Source organism: Juglans regia, chromosome 12, assembly GCF_001411555.2.
Source record: "Juglans regia cultivar Chandler chromosome 12, Walnut 2.0, whole genome shotgun sequence".
Taxonomy (NCBI): domain Eukaryota; kingdom Viridiplantae; phylum Streptophyta; class Magnoliopsida; order Fagales; family Juglandaceae; genus Juglans; species Juglans regia.
Genome location: NC_049912.1, coordinates 2,436,359 through 2,455,868, shown reverse-complemented (window position 1 = coordinate 2,455,868; position 19,510 = coordinate 2,436,359). Strand labels below are relative to the sequence as shown.

The 19,510-nt window shown below is 35.3% G+C and overlaps 2 protein-coding genes across 3 annotated transcripts; both read right to left on the bottom strand.

Moving 5' to 3' along the window:
* Positions 1-4,296: 4,296 nt before the first annotated feature.
* On the bottom strand, positions 4,297-10,703 carry LOC108997548 (U1 small nuclear ribonucleoprotein 70 kDa). 2 transcript variants are annotated; one of them, XM_018973868.2, is made up of 11 exons: positions 10,383-10,703; positions 9,809-9,923; positions 9,639-9,718; positions 8,853-8,928; positions 8,680-8,744; positions 8,528-8,590; positions 7,156-7,237; positions 6,916-7,078; positions 6,139-6,213; positions 4,690-5,441; positions 4,297-4,596 (listed from the first exon to the last, which is right to left on the bottom strand). In XM_018973868.2, exons 1-10 carry the CDS (start codon positions 10,482-10,484, stop codon positions 4,724-4,726), a joined length of 1,539 nt encoding a protein of 512 aa, XP_018829413.1. In that variant the 5' UTR covers positions 10,485-10,703; the 3' UTR covers positions 4,297-4,596; positions 4,690-4,723. The 2 variants fall into 2 exon arrangements, with proteins under 2 accessions (XP_018829413.1, XP_018829414.1); XM_018973869.2 differs by having other exon boundaries at positions 4,297-4,588; positions 10,383-10,680.
* Positions 10,704-14,529: 3,826 nt separating this feature from the next.
* Positions 14,530-19,091, bottom strand: LOC108997508 (proline-rich receptor-like protein kinase PERK4). Its single transcript, XM_018973824.2, has 9 exons — positions 18,963-19,091; positions 17,903-18,593; positions 16,878-17,426; positions 16,685-16,771; positions 16,517-16,587; positions 16,328-16,404; positions 15,931-16,075; positions 15,673-15,834; positions 14,530-15,237 (listed from the first exon to the last, which is right to left on the bottom strand). Exons 2-9 carry the CDS (start codon positions 18,492-18,494, stop codon positions 14,992-14,994), a joined length of 1,929 nt encoding a protein of 642 aa, XP_018829369.1. The 5' UTR covers positions 18,495-18,593; positions 18,963-19,091; the 3' UTR covers positions 14,530-14,991.
* Positions 19,092-19,510: the final 419 nt, after the last annotated feature.

Here is a 19,510-nt window from a genome sequence, read left to right as displayed (position 1 = left end):
ACAATGGTATCTCCATCAATGGAATCTTCAACAACAAAATCTCCATCAATAAAATCTCTATTAGAAGCTTACCTCCCCACGAGGCAAAGGGATGAGTGTAATGCTTTAGGCTACTTTTTCCCTCTCGCGGAGGAGTGCAGGTCAACCTTCGGCTACCCTAAGACGGAATCTCCACCAACGAAATCTCTATCAACGGAATCTCCACTAACAGAATCTCCACCAATGAAATCTCTTGCAACAGAACGACATCCCCTGCAACGAAACGTCATTTCCAGCAACAGGAAGCCAAACAGATAGCGCCTCAAACCTTCACCACACCCCGGCAAGATAGCTCAGGTTCGCGAATTTCGCACTTGTGATTAGAAAATATTTACACTAATAGGTTTAACTTTTGCAGCATCTCCTGCTTACCTTCCTATGAGGGTCAATAGGTGGGTCCAACTGTAAGGCAGCCCGTCCTGCCTCACGGTGAAGTGCGGGTTCAATATTTTGACTTCTCAACATTATTTTTGGGATAACATCTCCATTAGTGAACGCCGAGAGTCCGCAATCAAGTCATAACCGTTGCCAACGGGTTACCTTCGAGAATGAGTTTTAGGAGTTAACGTACCTCCGAGCTCTACAACCGCCTGAAATGGATCCAAAGGGTCGACGAGCTCCCTAAACACTTTGCGTGGGTTACAACAAACATACTCTAACATTAACCGCAATTCACATTGGAAAAAGAAAGGTCACCAACATCATCGAAAACAAAGATGCCGAAAGAACGTACGTCTTTCGACAAGATTTAGGGTGAGTCCAGTCTTGCAAGTTGCTCGACTCACTACCATTTTTATAAAAGTGAACAGGCGAGAAAGGTCAGGGGCTGCCCGACCTCCCAGGTGTCTGAATAAGCGAGCATGTCGCTTGACTGCCCGGCCAACTTTCGTGCACATCTTACGCAGTTGAGCCAATCTTCTGCTTACCTCCTTAGGACGGGTTTTGCGCTTGCGCTCCATGCGGTCAAGCCTACCTTGCCAGGACGGGTTTCACGCTCATGCTCTATTTGGTTTAGCCTACATCCCGCTTATCTCACCAAAACGAGCGTCACACTCGCACTCCACACAGTCGAGCCCATCTCACGTCTAATCCCATGCTCGGAAATCTTTACTGCTTAACGCGAGAGGAACGGATGACTAGGGTCAGCTCCAAGAATTTATTTCTCTACGAACGGAGGCAAATCAATTCGATTGCATATTTTACATTTGAAGATTCTCAAGGTCTTCTTTGGAACAAATTGCCCTTAAGAATCGCGGGTAACTGTGAGGGGGTAAAATACATTACGCCCAAAATAGTTTTCAAGGGCTAGTCCATCAAGGGGCCATCACTAGAAGACAAAGGACGAGAGAGGGAAAATAGTCAGAAAAGGACAAGGGGGAGGTGTTAGAAGAAAGTAGGAAAGGGAGAGATGGTCAGACACACAAAGCAGACATCCCTCATCACTACTGAGGCGCACACATGAAGAGGGTCAGATAAAAGGGATAGGGTGCCTATTGTTTCTAGGGCTTTCAACTTCTTTCATGGAGGGACTTCTTTTTTCAATGCTTCGAGACTTCTTCGGCTGCTTCTTTAACCTCTAGACAGAGAGTTCCATAGAGAATATATTCTCCAACAAATAGATTTCCAGCTCACATTGTACAGTGAGAAATGAGAGTTTATGGGAGACTATAAATAAGCATATTATAGTGGAATCTCTTCTCCCCAAACTTCTGTGAACGTAAGTCTAGTGTTAAACCACGTAAATATGTGTATTCATGTCTTTTATTTTTTCTGCATTTAAATATTGTTCATTGCTATGGATGTATGCACTGACATTGTACAGTTGAACCGAACACTGCCGGGGGCTCCGCATCTCACAATCGAGGCCCCGTCCACCTCAGCTCGTTCTGAAAATAGATATTTCTTCTTTTCCGGACTGCACTCTTTTTGGGCTATAACATATATAATTGGTAAGAAGCCTGAATTTTTTTTTTCTTTTTGTTGGAATATTTACCAATGAGTTTTTTCTTGCGTCGTATAACTTATATGAATGAGCAATTGATTAAAACAACAATTGTTTAAATCCAAAGCCCTCATATGACATGTTCAAATTTTCAATACCGTAAATAAAATCAAACGCAATCAATGATTTTAAAAAAGTTTCCCTTTCCGAGCAAAAAAAAGTGTAAGGTGGGAAAATATAAATTAGAACTCTCAATTTGGATGTGATTGTACTAAGAATTATATTTGGTGAAAGCTATCCCATTGCTAATATGCTAGAAGTTATTTGTAATAGAAATTTAAAAAAATAAATAATTTTTAATTTTTTAATTTAATATATTAGTATGGTGGAGACAAATGGTATATCTTCTATACCGCGTTGCAAATATAATTTTGCCAGATTCAATTCATTTTCAATTAACTAAAAAATATAGACACGGTTAAATGATTTATTATCAATTAAATTTGTGCAATTCTAGGGAAAGGTTTGGATTCTGAATTAAGTTGAGATAAGATGAGATGAGAATTAAAAGTTAAATAAAATATTATTATAATATAATTTTTTAATTTTTAATTTTTTTTAGATTTGAAAAAATTAAATTATTTATTATATTTTATTTAAATGTTTAGAAAAATTTTAATGATTAGATGAGATGATTTGATATTAACTCATTATTCAAAAAGGACAAGTGTACAATTAAGGTTCGATTTGGATACAAGAAGTATTTCATTCCATCCCATCTCATTTCATCTCATTTCATCATTATAATTTTATTAAATTTTTATATATAATATAATAATTAATTTAATTTTTTTAAATTATAAAATAATAATAATATTAAAAAATAATATTTTAATAATATTCTATTTAATTTTTATCTCAATTAATCTTATACCATCTAAATTGATTTAGAAGCATCGAGTTTGACTTGCGGAGAAGTGGAAGTTTCACAGCTGCTTCCCCCATTTTTGTCATTAGGGTAAAGATTGAAAAGAAATGGAATTGTCCTTTGGATAGTCTCCGAAATCACGTGGGCCCGCCAGTTAAACCCACCCTACTTACTTCTCTGTAGCTTGCTTTGTAAACGGCGCATCAAACAAGTGGGTTGTGCCCCTTGCCAGTCCAAATTTCGACCATGCTGTCAATTTTCACTTTTAATAATTCATTTTCAGTAGATAATTTGAAGTCCAATTAATTTTATCGTGTATTTACTGTTAAAAACTTTAGACATAGTTTATTGTAATTAGAGAAAAAAAAATAGTTGATTTTATCATGCTACTGCTACAGATAATATACGCCGTTTTATATGTAGCAAGAGCCACGAAAATTCACGGCTGCTTCCGAACTAAAAAATACATTACATCAGGGTTTGTTTGGCTAAACAAATTGTTTGAAGACTTTTTGAAAATTCTTACAACCTTACCTTCTTCTTTTGCTACAAAGGGTGGAATAATGTCCCGTTGAATTAGATCCCACAATTTCAAAATCCTGTGATTTCAAATCTCCCTATCATTTTTCTATTCTATTCATAAGCTGATATAGAGAACAGACCATAAACCTAATTGATACAACACAATTTTGATTTGCAAAATTTAAATTTGTAAATTTTAGTAGTATGTGTACTCCACGCTGATTTGTAAATAAATTTTTTCTTACTGCAAACAGGAGAAAAGTACTGGTGTAAACAAAGCTCATTGGTTAGGCCACCACCCATATATAGGGCTTTGCTTATATAGGAACTAAAATTAAACATTTTTTTCTTTAAATTTTTTGGTGTCAAGGATCGGCTGGATTAAATTGAATTTAGTCTACTATATCATTTTAATTTGCTAATCTCCAACTGCCATCACCTTTACCACTATTCTCATTATTATTACCGTCCCGTCCCTAATTGTGAGGTAAAAAATTATATGTACCAACCACTATTAACTTTCACCTCTAGTGTGACTGAAACGCAACTACTACAGTACCACGGCGCCAAATAAGCAAGATCGCAATACAAGAAATGAGCAGCTTGTTACAACTACTTAACTAGTGTGCATTAAATGCTTTGACTCAGATTAACGTTAGATACAGTCATACAGTAAATGCCACTCTTTTTTAAAAAATAAAATTTATTATTAAAAAATTAATTTTTTTTATATAAATCTCATATTTATTTACTTTTTAAAAAAAAAAACGACACTTAAATATCATTTTACTAAAATAAATCATGTGATGCCCTGCAGCCTACACAGCTCATATGTAAATCATGCATGTGATGAAATTTGGCAAAATCGTACCAATACTACTATTAGTCCATTACTTATTAAAGATTCTAAAAGAGTATACAATAATAAAGAAAGTTAAAAAAAAAAATAACAGCAAATAAAAACCAGCATGAAGTTTCACTCCATCTCAAACAACAAAAACAAAAATCACCAAACACAAGAACAGAACCTCAAGCAGCTCAGTCACAAAACCTTTGAACAGATAGTTAAGTCACCAATGCAAAGGTGGGTCCCCAATATCCATACAGAAGAAAATTGCTCCAAAGACATCCATCCGAGCTTTAATTAAATGAAGCCCCTGAAGTCCTTGACAAAACACATATCCATTATGCAGTTCCTTGGGCACCGAAATTATAAAACAAAAAGGAAATTAGTTCATTGAGACCATAAAAATCTTACCAGCAATCGCACAAGTTGAACATTATTAGCAGCCTCAGTGCTTGTCCTCCCGAGAAAGTGACCTATCTGAGCGTCGATATTCACGCTCCAGATCTCGAGTTCTCTCCCTTTCACGGGACTCAGATGTTGCACGCTCATAATGGTAATCATCCTCATCCATCCGATCATATTGACGACTGCGATCAGGATATTGATCATATCGGTCATGGTCATCCTGGATATCCATACGATCATATTGTCCCCGACTTCGATGATGCTCATATTGCTCAGGGTCAAGATCTTGGTCTGGATGCTTATGCCCATGTTCGGTTTGTTCATACCACACTCGATCGTCCTCGGGTTCAGTGTGATCATAATCCCGCTCCTTTTCACCATGCAGGTCCCTCTCATGTTTTGATTCAACTCGGTCATAATTAGACTCCCTATCACGAGACCGGCCTTGTTCATGGTCATGGTCTTCAACATCTATATCTCTCTCACTCTCCTTGTCACGACCGCGCTCACGCTCTCGATCACGTTCTCTATGTCGATCATGGTCACGACCACGATCCCGACCTCGGTCTCTATCACGATCACGTGCTCGATCACGACCTCGGTCTCTTTCCCTTTCCCTGTCCCTGTCCCTGTCACGGTCCCTATGGTGCCTATCCTCTCTATGCTCACGATCCCTGTGTCTGTCATGCGAGTGTTCACCAGATTTCTCCCGTTCCTTCTCTCTCTCCCTTCCTCTTTCACGGGATTTTTCCCTATCCCTGAAATAATTTCATTCAGCATCAATCAAATAAAATACACTATTGATTTTTTTATTTTTTTTAATTCATACACTATTATTGGTATTATGGAACAACAATTGTCACACAAACCAAAATGCTCAATTAGGATCTGCCATAATGTGAACCAAGTGCCTGTTTGGGATTGCTGTAGGCAATAGCGCTTATTATTGTAAAACTTTGTTAAAAAGTAGTACTATTGAAAAGTTATTTATTGTTTGGTGAACATAAGCCTAAAGTGCTATTAAAGTTAGTGACGGTGGTTTGGAACTTTTCAACAAAAGCTTGCTTCAATTTGATGTTTTTAAAAAAAAGTGGAATTTTAACTTTTTTTAGATGCTTAAAGCACTTTTTATAAATTTATCAAACATGTCATTTTTTTCTATAGAAGAGCTTTTATACTGTTAAAAGCACTTTTTAAGCTTCCAAACTCAAAACCAGACACTAAAATTTACTTGCTACGATATTACAAATACAAATTACTTCATGAACATTTTGAGGATTTTAGCCAGACCATCATTTAAATAAACTAGTTGAAAATACCAATTAAAAATGAAACTTCCAGATGGATTATGCCGCATATGAAAACCAATTCTTTTTTATTTTAAATATGTTGATCACATACATTTCCAGCCAAGGAATAAAAACTACAAATGAAAACAATATGGACATTCCTTACCGATCAGCATGTCTATCCTCTCGTGCCCTTGGCTCCTCAGAGGGTGGTGGTGGTCCTCCCGACTGCAGCTGATCCCTGAGCAGTTAAAAATTTACAGTTCTCATAAAAACCAGAATATCAAACACTCCAATAAAAATCTCAATGGAATTATGTTAGCAAACAGAGACCAAATCTACTAAAATTCCTAGGCAAAATTTCATACTCAAATCAAAGATATTAAAGAAAGCATTCAACATCTTTTCTTCGAAGATGTGCAGCATTCTTTTTTTTTGATTGGCACCAGGTGGTCCAGGAACAACGTCCCGACTAATCCCAGGGGTGCACAAGCCCTCGGCAAGGAGTTTCTCGCAAGTACACCTCGGGTAATTCAAGAGAAAAATCCCCAAGTCCAATGGCCCCTAAAGATTGTTTGCACTCAAGGGAATTTGAACCTTAGACCTGGGGGGAGCATGCCCTCAAGCCCAAGGCCTTTACCACTTGAGCCAACCCCTAGGGGTTAAAGATGTGCAACATTTATTATACCCAAAACTAAAAGGCCCAGGCATTCCACTTTAAATTATAAGGATAACAAACTCTTTAATCTAAATAGAGAAATTCTATCCCCAAATTTAGTCAGGTAGATGCACAAGCATTTCACAAATAAGTTTGCATTTTCACTTGAACTCTAATGCAAACTTAAGTTTTGTTCAATCAGGCTATCATATAAATTATGCAATGAAACATGACTCTGTTCAACAGAAATGAAGTTGCATGGAACTACTGCAATTAGTGATTTACCTTCCTGAATATCTCTGATTAACATCTTCACCTCCAACTCTGGTAGTTCCTAGTCCACCCCCAAGTCGTCGAGGACGCCAATTTGGGACAGTTCTACCACGTTCAACATCCACAAGAACCCTTCTACCATCAATCTTCCTCCCATCAGCTTGTTTATAGGCAGCTGTATATTTGCACATAAGTTATAGAAACACACAGTGAAGCATATCAAATGGAAAGATGGCTTAAAATGAAGTATACCTTTCATATCCCGTGTGTGCACATACTCAATGAAAGCATATCCTCTAGGCTTATTTGACTCTTTGTCAGCAATTACTCGAACCTAAAAACCACAGGAGAAAATAACATAAAATAAAATCAAACAAACACCAGTTACTTAAGCCAGATCTTGAGCAGAATCATAAAATATGAACCTAAGCTTTTTCAGTCTTAAAAAGTGATAACACAGTAAGAATGTGTTAAAAATAGTAAATCCTAAATGGCACGGCAGACAGGCACTATGCCTTTTTAGCCGTGCTCACCTTCAAATCATAGAGCTTCCCATCGCGAGATGCATCACCACCAGCTAGAGTTGCAGATAAACTGATGTATTTGTGGCCAACTTAACGGTTGTTGAACAGACTACCCTCCCCTTACCAGGGATTTTTATTTTTATTTTTAAATAACTAGAAAGCTAGAAATAGTATAAGAAATACCAGGAAATCTCTTCATCTGCTGCTATGTTTTTGACAGCCTTTAAAGCCAAAAACAAACGTCTTAGGCAACAGGAAATGCACGTACTAAAAATCCAGACAAAGGAGAAAGATGCTAATACTCCCAACATGTTTTACCCAGTGAAGGGAAAAAGAACAGACGACGTCAGTCTCCTTTTGGGTGCTTGAAAATAAAGGCCAAAAAGCACAATGTATCACTGCTCTTCTCAATTTAAAATTTTCAGCCTTGCTGTGCAGGATGAACCACCATCTTTGGGATCAGGTTGGTAGAAAAGTATGGAATCAAAAAATACATTCGCTGAATGCATTAATCACCTCCTTACCAGGGATATTCCCAACATGTCCAAAATTAAGTAATTCCTAGAAACATCCACGGCCCAAAATGATCTCTAAGCCCAACTATATAAAGAGAGATGACAAGATCAATGAAACAAACCCAAAGACAATACCAGAAAATTGGCAGCGATCCCAGCCCTCTTATTACCAACACGCACGCATAATCCAAGGTTGATAATTAAGTAAATAATATTTAAATGTACTCCCTTTCAGACTTGAAATAAATGTTGAACAGAATTGGACTATGATTTCACTTACTCCCAGAATAGAAAACTTTATAACTGCAAACCATTGTTTCATCAAGTTGGCTGAAAGTCCCTTTTCCAAAACTTCAATTATTTGGACCTTGATAGTCTCACATTAACATGCTTGGAAAATACAGAGCCCAGAAAAATTCTTTTGTCTTCAAAATATTGTAAATAATTTCTCTCTTATCACTTATAAAAGATATTATAAAGTATTTTTAAGGAATCAGTTTTTTTTTTTTAAAAAAATAAAAGATAAAGCCACCACCGAACTGCATATCTTACCGAACCCCCTTGGGGAATGCTCAAAATACCTACCCGCTTGATTGGCCCATAAGACTCAAACTCCCTTTTGATTCTGCTCTCTGTGGTCTCATAACTCTGCAAGTATACAATATGACTAGTTGTCAACATGACAAATACTCGGTATAGAATGGATATTGCAAACTACTAAGGAAAACATTACTCACAAGTCTAGCCACAAATAATGTCTTGTATGGATCTCCAGAAATATTTTGATCTTCATTTGGATTATCTGCGTAAAATTCATGTAAGAACAGATATAGAAAAGCTATTGAACTCAAAATGCCAAATACGCTGGAGCCATTGAACTCAAAAGATTAAACGAGGTGAATATCTTCACATTTCTGTAGCTCCTCGGTAGCCTTTTCTGCACCCTTCTCTAGTCTTAACATATGTACTCTAGCCCTTCTTTGCACCTGAATTAATGGAATATATCAAAAACTAGAATTGTAACAAACACATACTTAAGTTTTAACATTTCCTAATCATACGCTCTAGTTTCTTAGACAGCCTTTTGTCTTAGGCTGAGGGTGTTTTAGATGCTTGAAATTGCTCGGTTTGCGGCTCCTTTGGAAATTGATTACTAACAACTAGAGACACAGGCAACTAAACGAAATTGAACAAAAAGTAAATAGTCAAGCAGCAGAAGAATCTTCAGTCATGCTTAGCAATATCATATGTTCAAGAAAAACATTTCCGGAAATATGCTGGAAAGGATAAAAGAAAAAACCACCAATCAAGAGACAAGTCAAAATTTACTCACAGCTACATTATTTGTTAACTCAGAGACAACCCAACTAGCTGACATTTAGGGCCAGTTCAGTTGACTAATTTTGTAATTAATGGACATGGTTCTTCATTAGTACCACTTGCGTGGACAGAAGAGTATGACCATTAAGTTGATGTGCTGAAATAACAAATATTATGCATACTCCCTGATGTGATTCCTCTTCACCAAGTGGAACCATGATTTGGAAGAAACAAAATATGTCATATGCCAAGGCTTTAAAGAGACAACATTAGTGGTCTGGCCACCCATTCAGAAAATTTAGACAACTGAGTCAAATGATTGCCAAACATAAAGCACTTGAAAGTGGATTAGCCCCATCAGGATCGTATCACTTACAGGAGTTTCAGCCTCCTTAACGGGTGGAGAATATTCAGCATCTCCAGGCTCGGCAAACCTACTCACAAATTGAGCCATCCCTTCATAATCATAAGAAAGATTATCATACTACAATACACGAGTCAATGTCAAACTGAAATCCACCAAAAGGCCTGGAAGGTATATTAAACCTGATAATGGTGGGCATTTTCTTTTCTCAGGAGGCGGTTTAAACTCCAAAGGTGGTCGAGGCTCAAAGAGCTTCAATAGGTTGGTTGTTAGACCAGTGGGATGACTCTGCCCAATCTGCATCACAAACCAGAGTCAACAATCAATTGGATAATATAATGGTACCGTGATATTTTCACAGACCCGGCTGAATAGCTGCGATGAATGTGATAAGATTTTTCCAATGCTGAATGTCTTAGAGAAAAAGAAACAGATCCAGAGTACGTCTAGTTAGCTCCATTTTTCAGAAACACACTAATTTAAATTTTAATAGTAAGAAATTAAGATGTATAATCAACCATTCGAGCCAAATCCGCCAAATAGAAAGCAAGTAGCTAGGATTAACCAAGTCCAACCAAAATTAACAAATCCGTTAATCAAAATATAGATCAAGCTATTTTTCAAACAGGCCTAGGGTTGCAGAGAGACTGCGGAAAACTGAAACTTCCGCATATGTTCAAATGACGAAACCCCGAGTTTCAACCCCCTCCCCCTCCCCCCACAAGAAAAAAGTCCGAGTCGGGATCGAGAAGGTACCAGTTTGAGCTGTTGCACATTGGCGCGGTTCTGGACTTTGGTGCGGCCCTGAACGGCGGCGTTTTGTTGGTTGCGCATAAAGGTATCGTTGTAGTCACCCATGGCGACGTGATCGGAGCTGAGCTTAGGGTTCCTGAGAGAATCGAAGGTCGGTTACCTAGCGAGAGATACAACAAGCATCGAAGTGAGCAGTTCGGATCCGATTTGTGTGAACCGGGTCGCATATGCAAAGAAGCTAGTAGCTTCTGAAAAGCGGCAGCTAAAAGAGGAGAGGGTTTTCGAGAGGGTATATATATGGATGATATTGTGAATTTTGAAAGGGATTTGAGGTTTACAAGAACGAAAAATTATATTTATCATCTTCATATTATATATCACATATAACTTTTATTTTTTAATTTTTTTCTCTTCTCAAATATGTGATGTATGAATGATAAATAGAAGAATTCAATTAATTTTAAAAAAATAAAAATAAAAAAATTTTAAAATAAATAAAAATAAATATAATGTATAATATACAAAAATGATGAATAGCAAAACTCTTACGATGAGAGATGACATGGTTAAGATGAGGGGAGTTGGTTTAGGATTTTAATAAACAATAATAATTGATGAGAAATTTGAACTCTTAGGCTTGATTTGTTTTTAGAGATGAGATGAAATGAATTGAGATAAAAGTTAAAAATTAAATAAAATATTATTAGAATATATTTTTTTAATATTATTTTTGTTTTGAGATTTGAAAAAATTGAATTATTTATTTTATTTTATATATGAATTTAAAAAAATTATAATAATTAGATAAAATGAGTTGTACAAACAAACGAGATCTTACGCTAAATACATCTATCAAATTAATATTTAATTTATTATTTTTTTCATTCTATCGAAATATTTAAATATATGTGTGGATGCTTGCAAAATTAAAAGTGGATTCAGAATCAAGTAGGGGAATCGGACGATAATTTTGAATCGGATATTTCGTAGTTGATAAAAAAAATATATCAAAAATCATATTTGATGCAATTTAAATATTTTATATCATGTATAAACAAGTATAAAATATAAATTTATTAACTAGTTTCAATAAAAACATGATATGAATCTAAATAATTTTAATAAATATATAATTTATGTATTTAATCTCAATTGTCGAGACTTTTTTTGGCTTATATGTGAAAAAAATAAAAACCATTAAGTTATTAACTCATAACAAATGTAGTATTTTATATATAACCATAAATTTAATATAAAATAATCATTCATCTCCTTAATTTTTTGTTCAACTAAAAAGAATAAATAATTACATATTTATCTTTCAATTTCTTATGATTCTTATTGAATACAATGACGAAAAATTTAATATATGCTTAGTTCTATCATATTTTTGTACAAGAAACTAAAAAAAATTCAATTGTCAGACAATTTAAAAATAAATACAGTTTTGAATCGGTTCAAACTGGTCTAAAATCGACTAGAATCAGTCAATTGAAGTGGTTTAGTGAACGATTCAAAATGTTCTCTAAAATCGATTCAATTTCTTACCGATTTAATTTGAATCAGTTTGAATTGAATCTTTTTTTCAAACCTTAGTGTATTTAAATAGAAGGGCAAAAATAACAAATCATATGTTAATTAGATAGAAGTGTGTGATATAAGGCTTTTATATATTTCTCAATACTTGATTAAGTTGATTTAAATTTGCTACATTAAATTCGATTTTAGCTTGATTTATTTATTAAATAAGTCGTTTATAGACACAAATTATATTATTATACTATATAATTTGTATAAAGTTTGGCTCAATTTATGTAAAATAACATAAACTCGAATACTTTTATATTTCTTGTTTTTTATATTATGTCTTTATATATTTATAATGATAGTTTTTTGAGTATTTAAAAAAATTAGAAAAAATTAAATTATTAATACTAAATATGTTATTTGAGTCCTTATGGTCATAACCATAAACTTTAAAAATATATTGGCAAAATGTCATTGTTTATTTGTTGGAATTTATAGATAAAGTTAAAAATACGATACGAATAATCCATTTTATCAAAATGAAGTAGGTCATGAACAAAATCGAACTCGCTCGAATATTAAATGACTTATTCATTAATGTAAAATACAATGCAATGAAAAGTTTGAGCTTGACTCGTGTTAGAGTAAAAATTAAATGAATAAAGCTTGACAATTCACTACTTACTTAAATTCAACTCATTTGCAAACCTTAAGAATGATGTTCTATTTCCCACAATAATAACAAATAATTAAATAAATAAAACAGCTCCACCTGTATATATCCTTAATAAGCGTAGGATTCTCTCGATCTTTAGTTAAGAATTATGTGAATGAAATATGTCCATTTATATTTTCTATTTTATTTTTTGAACAGTAATAATTGTTTTGAGGTACTTGTCGGATTCTCCAATCCCTCATTTGAAGAAAGAAAAATTCTACTCATTATCCCCACACACCACACACAATACATAATTTTTTAATTTTTAATTTTTTTTCTCTTACCAAATGTGTGGTGTATGGATGATAAGTAAAATAACTTAATTAGTTTAAGAAAAATAAAACCAAAAAAAATTTAAAAAAATTAAAATAAGTGTGGCATGTGATGTGTGAGGATGATGAGTAGCAAAACCCTTTATTTTAAGCTATTGAGTAAAGTATTTTTTTAAAGAGTAATACTACATGTAGTCGTGAAGCGCGTAAGCGCTGTGCAGTCGTTTTGAAAAATAGTAGAGTCTATTATTAAAAAATTAACCTTTTTTTTTTCACGTGAGTTTCATATTTATTCACTTTTTTTAAAATGATTACACGATATTTGCGCACTCACGATTGCAACTATCATTTCTTTTTTCTAAAATAAAAGAATACATTTTCATCTAACTAAATAAAATATTTGGTTTGGAATTTTTATTCGCTTCTCACGTGTATAATTTGGCTTGAAATCTCAAATGATAAGTCTTATTGAAAAAACCTACGTGCATGGCCTCGTAATTGTGCCACAAGGCTTGTGACTTGCGAGTTGTGAAAGCCCTTACCCAATTTATTTATCACGATAACGAGTGACAAATTCAGTCACAAGGGTTCAGATCTTTGGTGCCATGTAGACGGATTTTGTGTAAAAGTTCTGTTATCCTATTTTTTATGTTCTTTTATTTCATGGCTTCCAATACTAAGGGCAGGTTTGGAGGGTAAGATGAAAATTTTATGTTTTGTTTTAAAGTTTAAAATATTATATTTTAATATTATTAGTGTTTTGGGATTTGAAAAAAGTGTATTGAGATTTGAAAAAGTTGAATTGTTTATTATATTTTGTATGGAGATTTGAAAAATGTGTAATGATGAGATAAAATGAGATGAAAATTTTGTGTTTTATCTTATGCCCCAAACATGTCTTTAATGATTGGCAGGTGTTCTGATAAAACTAAGAAGTGATTGGATGGCCTACTAACATTTTGTTAAGAGTAATACTATAAATCACGTTCTCATTTTATTTTTATTTTACCATATAAAATACGTTACTTTTATCTTTTGAACAATGTTAAGTATAAATCTCAAATAGAAAAATTTGGCACAAAAGCTCCACATAGATCTACTAAAAAATAATAGATTTTTGTTACATTTTTTCATAAAAAGATCTATTTTTTTATAAAATAACTGTACAAAACTTATCTATTTAAGATTTTATACAAATCATTATTCTTATCACTTTTAGATCATTCTTTGTTTTCTCTAAAAGAAAATCAAAAGTTGATGTTATGGGCATTCTGGCGAGTCGAAATAAGTAGAATTCATCATAATCTCATCATAATGGGTGCGAAATGCATAATTTTTCTTTTGCTAATACAACATAAATTTCCAATCTTGGATTTTGATATCCAATTTTGTCAAGAATACTACTACGTCTATAAATAAATTATACAAAACAATCTCATAAACTTACGTGATTTTATTTGATTTATTTGATCTGCTTTATAATAAAAATAATTTTATAATCTAACGAGTCACATCAAATCATATCAGTTTGTGAAATTATTTTTATGTAATCTTTTTATAGCTTGAGTATTTCTCTTTTGTCAAATACTAAAAACTTAAAGAAACTAACGACAAACAATTGTACTAAGAAAGATGACAGCTTAAAACTATCCCCAAAATTTCTGATTGCTAGTTCAATTGTATTATACAAACAGTGCTTTTCACAAATAACATATAAGCTAGATCTGTCTCCATTGCTTAGTGTATGCATTTACGCAAGATTACATGATATCCTTTTAGAAAGAGAAAATAAAGCAATTACTCAAGTGAAATCATGATATAAACACAACCATTTTATAATTTTTACGCTCTTCAATAAAATATTATTATTTTTTGAATCCAAAACCATCAAAATCTAAATTCAAATAAATTTTAAAAATAATAATATTTTATTGAAGAGTTGCATAAAACTTAAAAAATAGTTCTTTGCGTATCATTTTCCACGTGTCAAATCCTAACGAAACCACGTATCTTTTAGAATCACCTCAAAAAACCCAAATCCCAAGTTTCTTATAAACATTAACCGAATTACCATGAATAGCATTAATCTGGTTGCTCAAAGGTGATTCTTTTGGTTCGTTCCATTGCCCTCGCGGAACTCGTTGCTGGACATGCCATACTCGCCGCTTGCAAATTCCTGGCTAGACAATGCTATCTTTCTGAACTTCTTCATGTCGGTATTATATGCAGCGGTATCATATTCTGAGCTCCCATTTGAGTTGAAAACAGAGCTCTGGCCAGGCTTCACCCCATCATTTAAGTCTTCTAGCAGAGATATATCTCCCTCCAATGCACGTACAATCTGTTTTTCCATGATATAAATACATTATAAATTATTCATCATCCTTTTAAAAGCATGCATGTATTGTAGGTCATCAAATAAACAACACATTCTTCTTGTCTATAAGAACTACATTTATTTATTATAATCTTAACATTATATATATATATATATATAGAGAGAGAGAGAGAGAGAGAGAGAGAGAGAGAGAGAGAGAGAGAGAGAGAGAGAGAGAGAGAGAGAGAGAGAATAATGTTGCAAACCACATTCCTAAGAAAATTCAAGTGTTGATCATAAGCTATGCCACCTCGTTACGTGAGATTAGAGTAGGGTGCAAAGTGTAAGTATGTAGTCATTAGAGGTTAAAACCCTTAATAGTATGAAGGTGCAAAGTGTTTTTTTCTACACACACACACAAGTCCATTTTCCTTCGTGGAAGAACTTGGAGGTCCATACCTGGCTCATTTTCGGGCGCCTTCTAGCAGAGTGGCGAATGCTGGCAGCAGCACAGGCAACCATGCGTGCCATCTCATTAGGGTTGTAATTGTTTTCCAATTTTGGATCAACCAGCTCATCGTATTCGCCTTCCTCCAAAGCACGAGCCAAAAGAGGTCGAGCCTGCAGTTTGTCACACATTTGGAGAAAATCTCAGTACTTTGCAGGCCAAAATTGGGGGGGTAATAAAACATTTTATTGTTATTTTGAACTACAAACCCAATCCACTAAGCTATCATCCATTGTACTCGAAAGATCCACAGGTCGTCTCCCAGTTATTAATTCCAAGAGCATGACACCGTATGAAAAAACATCAGATTTTTCCGTCAACTTGCCACTTGATGCATACTCCGGAGCCAAATACCTGCATTGTCACATTACTTAGCAATTGTTGTGGGGTAATTTATCTAGCAAATAGGTATATCAATTACCCCACAACATCTGCACTAATCCTTTATAAGCGAATTATTTTTCCATCTTAGTTTTTTGCCCATTGATCACAAGCACAAATGATCTTCCTAATATTAAAAGAAACGGAAATCGCCATTTTACATATGCCGAAGTTGCTCCATAGCACACACCCTTAATCATAGAAAGAATCTGGGAGACACCGTACCCAAATGTTCCCATGACACGTGTAGATACATGAGTGTAATTGTCAGACGATAGCTTAGCCAATCCAAAATCAGCCACCTGAATAATTATCATTAATGGAGAATGGCTGATTAGATTCCGAATCATGAGCATCATATCAAATGAAATATAGGTATATTTGTGTGTAGGTGCATGGATGAAGAACAAATACCATGGCTTCAAAGTTGTCGTCAAGGAGAATGTTAGCTGCTTTGATATCACGATGGATGATCCGAGGATGGCCTACATGCAGAATCAATCAACAAATGAGATGACTACATATACACACACAGGGGGAAAGAGAGATTAATGAGAGAGAGAGTAAAAATTAATTCCTTACAATCTTCATGAAGGTATGCGAGCCCTTTGGAAGATCCTATTCCAATGCGAAGCCTAGTTGACCAATCCATAGTTGGACGACCATTTCCTGCAACCAATAAATTATAGACATACTCCATCTGATATGGCTCATAAGCAAAATTATCACGTAAGGTGATAAGAAATGTTTATATCCAAGCGTAGAAATTAACTACCATAGAGGTGATATTCCAAGGTCTTGTTGGAAACAAATTCGTAAACCAACATCCTCTGCCCACCGGCGATACAATATCCAACGAGTGAAACAAGATGTCGATGATGAACACGGCTAATGATCTCAACCTCAGCCTGAAATTCTCTCTCTCCTTGCCCGCTGCCTGACTTGAGACTCTTAACCGCAACTTCCTGTCCATTAGGCAACACACCTTTGTGCACATAACCAAAGCCGCCCTGCCCTAACAGATTGGCCTGCGAAAACCCACCTGTAGCAGCCGCCAGCTCCTCATAACTGAAGGTACTCTTGTTGAATCCGAGTGAAATATTTGGCGAGGGAGGTGGCAAGGGAGGTTTGTATGGGCCTGAGAAGCTGGAGCTCATCTCACCACTACTTGGCATCATCATAGGGGGTGGGGGACTAGGCCAGGCACCCCCCGCAGAAGGTCCCACTGGGCCCCCTGGTGGTGTCGATAGCCTGACAACATGGTCCACACCTTGGGGACTGTGGTGCCAGCTGGGTTGAGTTGGATTGGTGTAGTATCCACCACCTGCGCAATAAATCCTAGAATTTATTATATAGATGAACAGAAAATATTCAAAGCACACTTAACATTGTAGGTTAATTAAAAAGGAAAAAAAAAAAAAAAGTGATACCACATAAATGTAGAGAGTATAGGCTGATATATAGTCAATCTCATAGATGAATAGGCCAAAACTCGAGAAATACTCTAGACATAAAAAATAAAAATAAAAAAATTTATATAAAATCTTTTTTATAAATTAATGTAATTTGATATATTTATTTAGAATTAATAAGTCTCATTCACACACCATGCACACACCATACGTGTATATACACATACATACATATAGAATGTTGAATAAATTCATTTGTGATCATTGTTAAAAGAAAAAAGTATAGGGGGGTGGTGGGGGAAATTTTGTTGTAAAATATAGTTCAATTATGCACAATAAACTTCCATGATGTCTTAGAAGCACAAAAGATGGCTATGGATATTGGCACCATTTTGTGAAGGATCTCCATAGTACTGCATCTCCATAAGACCATGCTTTCTCTTCTTTTTCTTTAAGCAGCTTCTACAAATGAGGATCATGGCAATTAGCAACAACCCTACCCCAACCGTGACTCCTACTATTAGGGGTAGATCAGTGTTGTTAGATCCCGACGAACTGGACGACGAGTTATCAGAGCCCGAATTAGATGGCGAGACTTTGTGTGGAGGTGGCGGAGGTGATCTTCCAGAAGAATGGGGCGGCGGAGGTGGAGATAGGGTTTGGGGCGGCGAGGAACCTGAGCTGTTATCTGGAGGTGGTGGAGGAGAGGCATCAGAAGAAGAGGGTGGTGGGGGTGAGCCATTTGATGGTGGTGGCGATGAATCATTTGATGGTGGTGGCGATGAACCTTTCGATGGTGGTGGTGATTGTGGCGGTGGTGGAGCTGGTTGTGATTCTTTAGGTGGTGGCGATGACTGTGAGGGTGGTGATGGTGACGATGATGGAGGTGATGAGGAATTTGATGATGAGTTCGATGGTGGTGGAGCGGCCGGTGAGGGTGGAGAGTCCGGCGACGAAGCAGTCGTGGAAGGCGAAGGCATTATTAGGTCGTGAACTTCCGGCAAAGATTAACGTTGAAGTTTATGCCGGAAATTAACTCCACCTCTGCCGCAACTGCTCGTCTCAACGATGGGAAGCCCCTGAACAATATGAAAAGTTCCACAGAGAGAGAGAGATCATCAGTTATGAAAAACAAACCCATTGCAATACGACTTAAAGCAGCGTAAATTGTATGAAAAAACACATCAATCAGCCATGAGAACACCATACGTGAGCACAAAACTTCCAAATATTAATTCTTATGTACGTAAGCCGTGTTTCTTTCTTAAATAGGGGGTACCATCAAATTACTCAGATTTGAGCCTTTTACATGCTCTAATATCGTTTTCTATTGTATTAGACATGGAGAATTCTGGGTAAAATTCCTTTTTTTTTTCTTTTTTTTTTTTTTGTTAAAGATGATGACTTTTTGTAGATAGAGAAAATGTTTTCTTTAAAAAAATTGGTACCTGATTGAACAAGATAGGAGCTGGGTGATCTCAAAGAAAAGATAGAGAAAATCAGTAGCATATTGGAATTTCCATAATAGTAAGAAGACGCTGTCCTACCCAATGGCCTCCTACAAAGCAGGAACTCTCTCTCTCTCTCTCTCTGATCTCTATCTGTGATCTAGTCTAAGTAAAGTTTGAGCCTTTTGTTTTGCCAACCCAAACTTAGTTCGAGTTGGTTATTCATGATTTTAATGGTTCCTGCATGCATGGCTCATGTGGTTTTGCTTCGTTCACATTCATCAAATTATGACAACCTATAATTTTATTAATTCAGGTAATTATTATGAAAAACCAATATTAGCTTCAAATATATAAAAACTACACTCTCCACATTGCACGCTTATCTTCACACTCGTAATTAAAACAACCTCAGATCACAAACAATTGATCATCATGACCTGCAACCTCGTACTAATTTCCCCTAAAGGCTAAACGTATAGTTTATACATGATCAAGTTCCAAAAGAGAAACAAAGAAAGAAAGTTTTTCTTATGTTGGTGGCGTGG

Coding starts and splice junctions, on each gene's coding strand:
- LOC108997508 (XM_018973824.2), bottom strand. CDS start 18,494: ATGCCTTCGCCTTCCACGACTGCTTCGTCGCCGGACTCTCCACCCTCA. Junction 15,835..15,930: donor ATGATAGCTTAGTGGATTGG/GTTTGTAGTTCA, acceptor GACAAACTGCAG/GCTCGACCTCTTTTGGCTCG. Junction 15,238..15,672: donor GGCGCCCGAAAATGAGCCAG/GTATGGACCTCC, acceptor ATGGAAAAACAG/ATTGTACGTGCATTGGAGGG.
- LOC108997548 (XM_018973868.2), bottom strand. CDS start 10,484: ATGGGTGACTACAACGATACCTTTATGCGCAACCAACAAAACGCCGCC. Junction 6,214..6,915: donor AATCAGAGATATTCAGGAAG/GTAAATCACTAA, acceptor TTAACTGCTCAG/GGATCAGCTGCAGTCGGGAG. Junction 5,442..6,138: donor GAGGATAGACATGCTGATCG/GTAAGGAATGTC, acceptor AAATTATTTCAG/GGATAGGGAAAAATCCCGTG.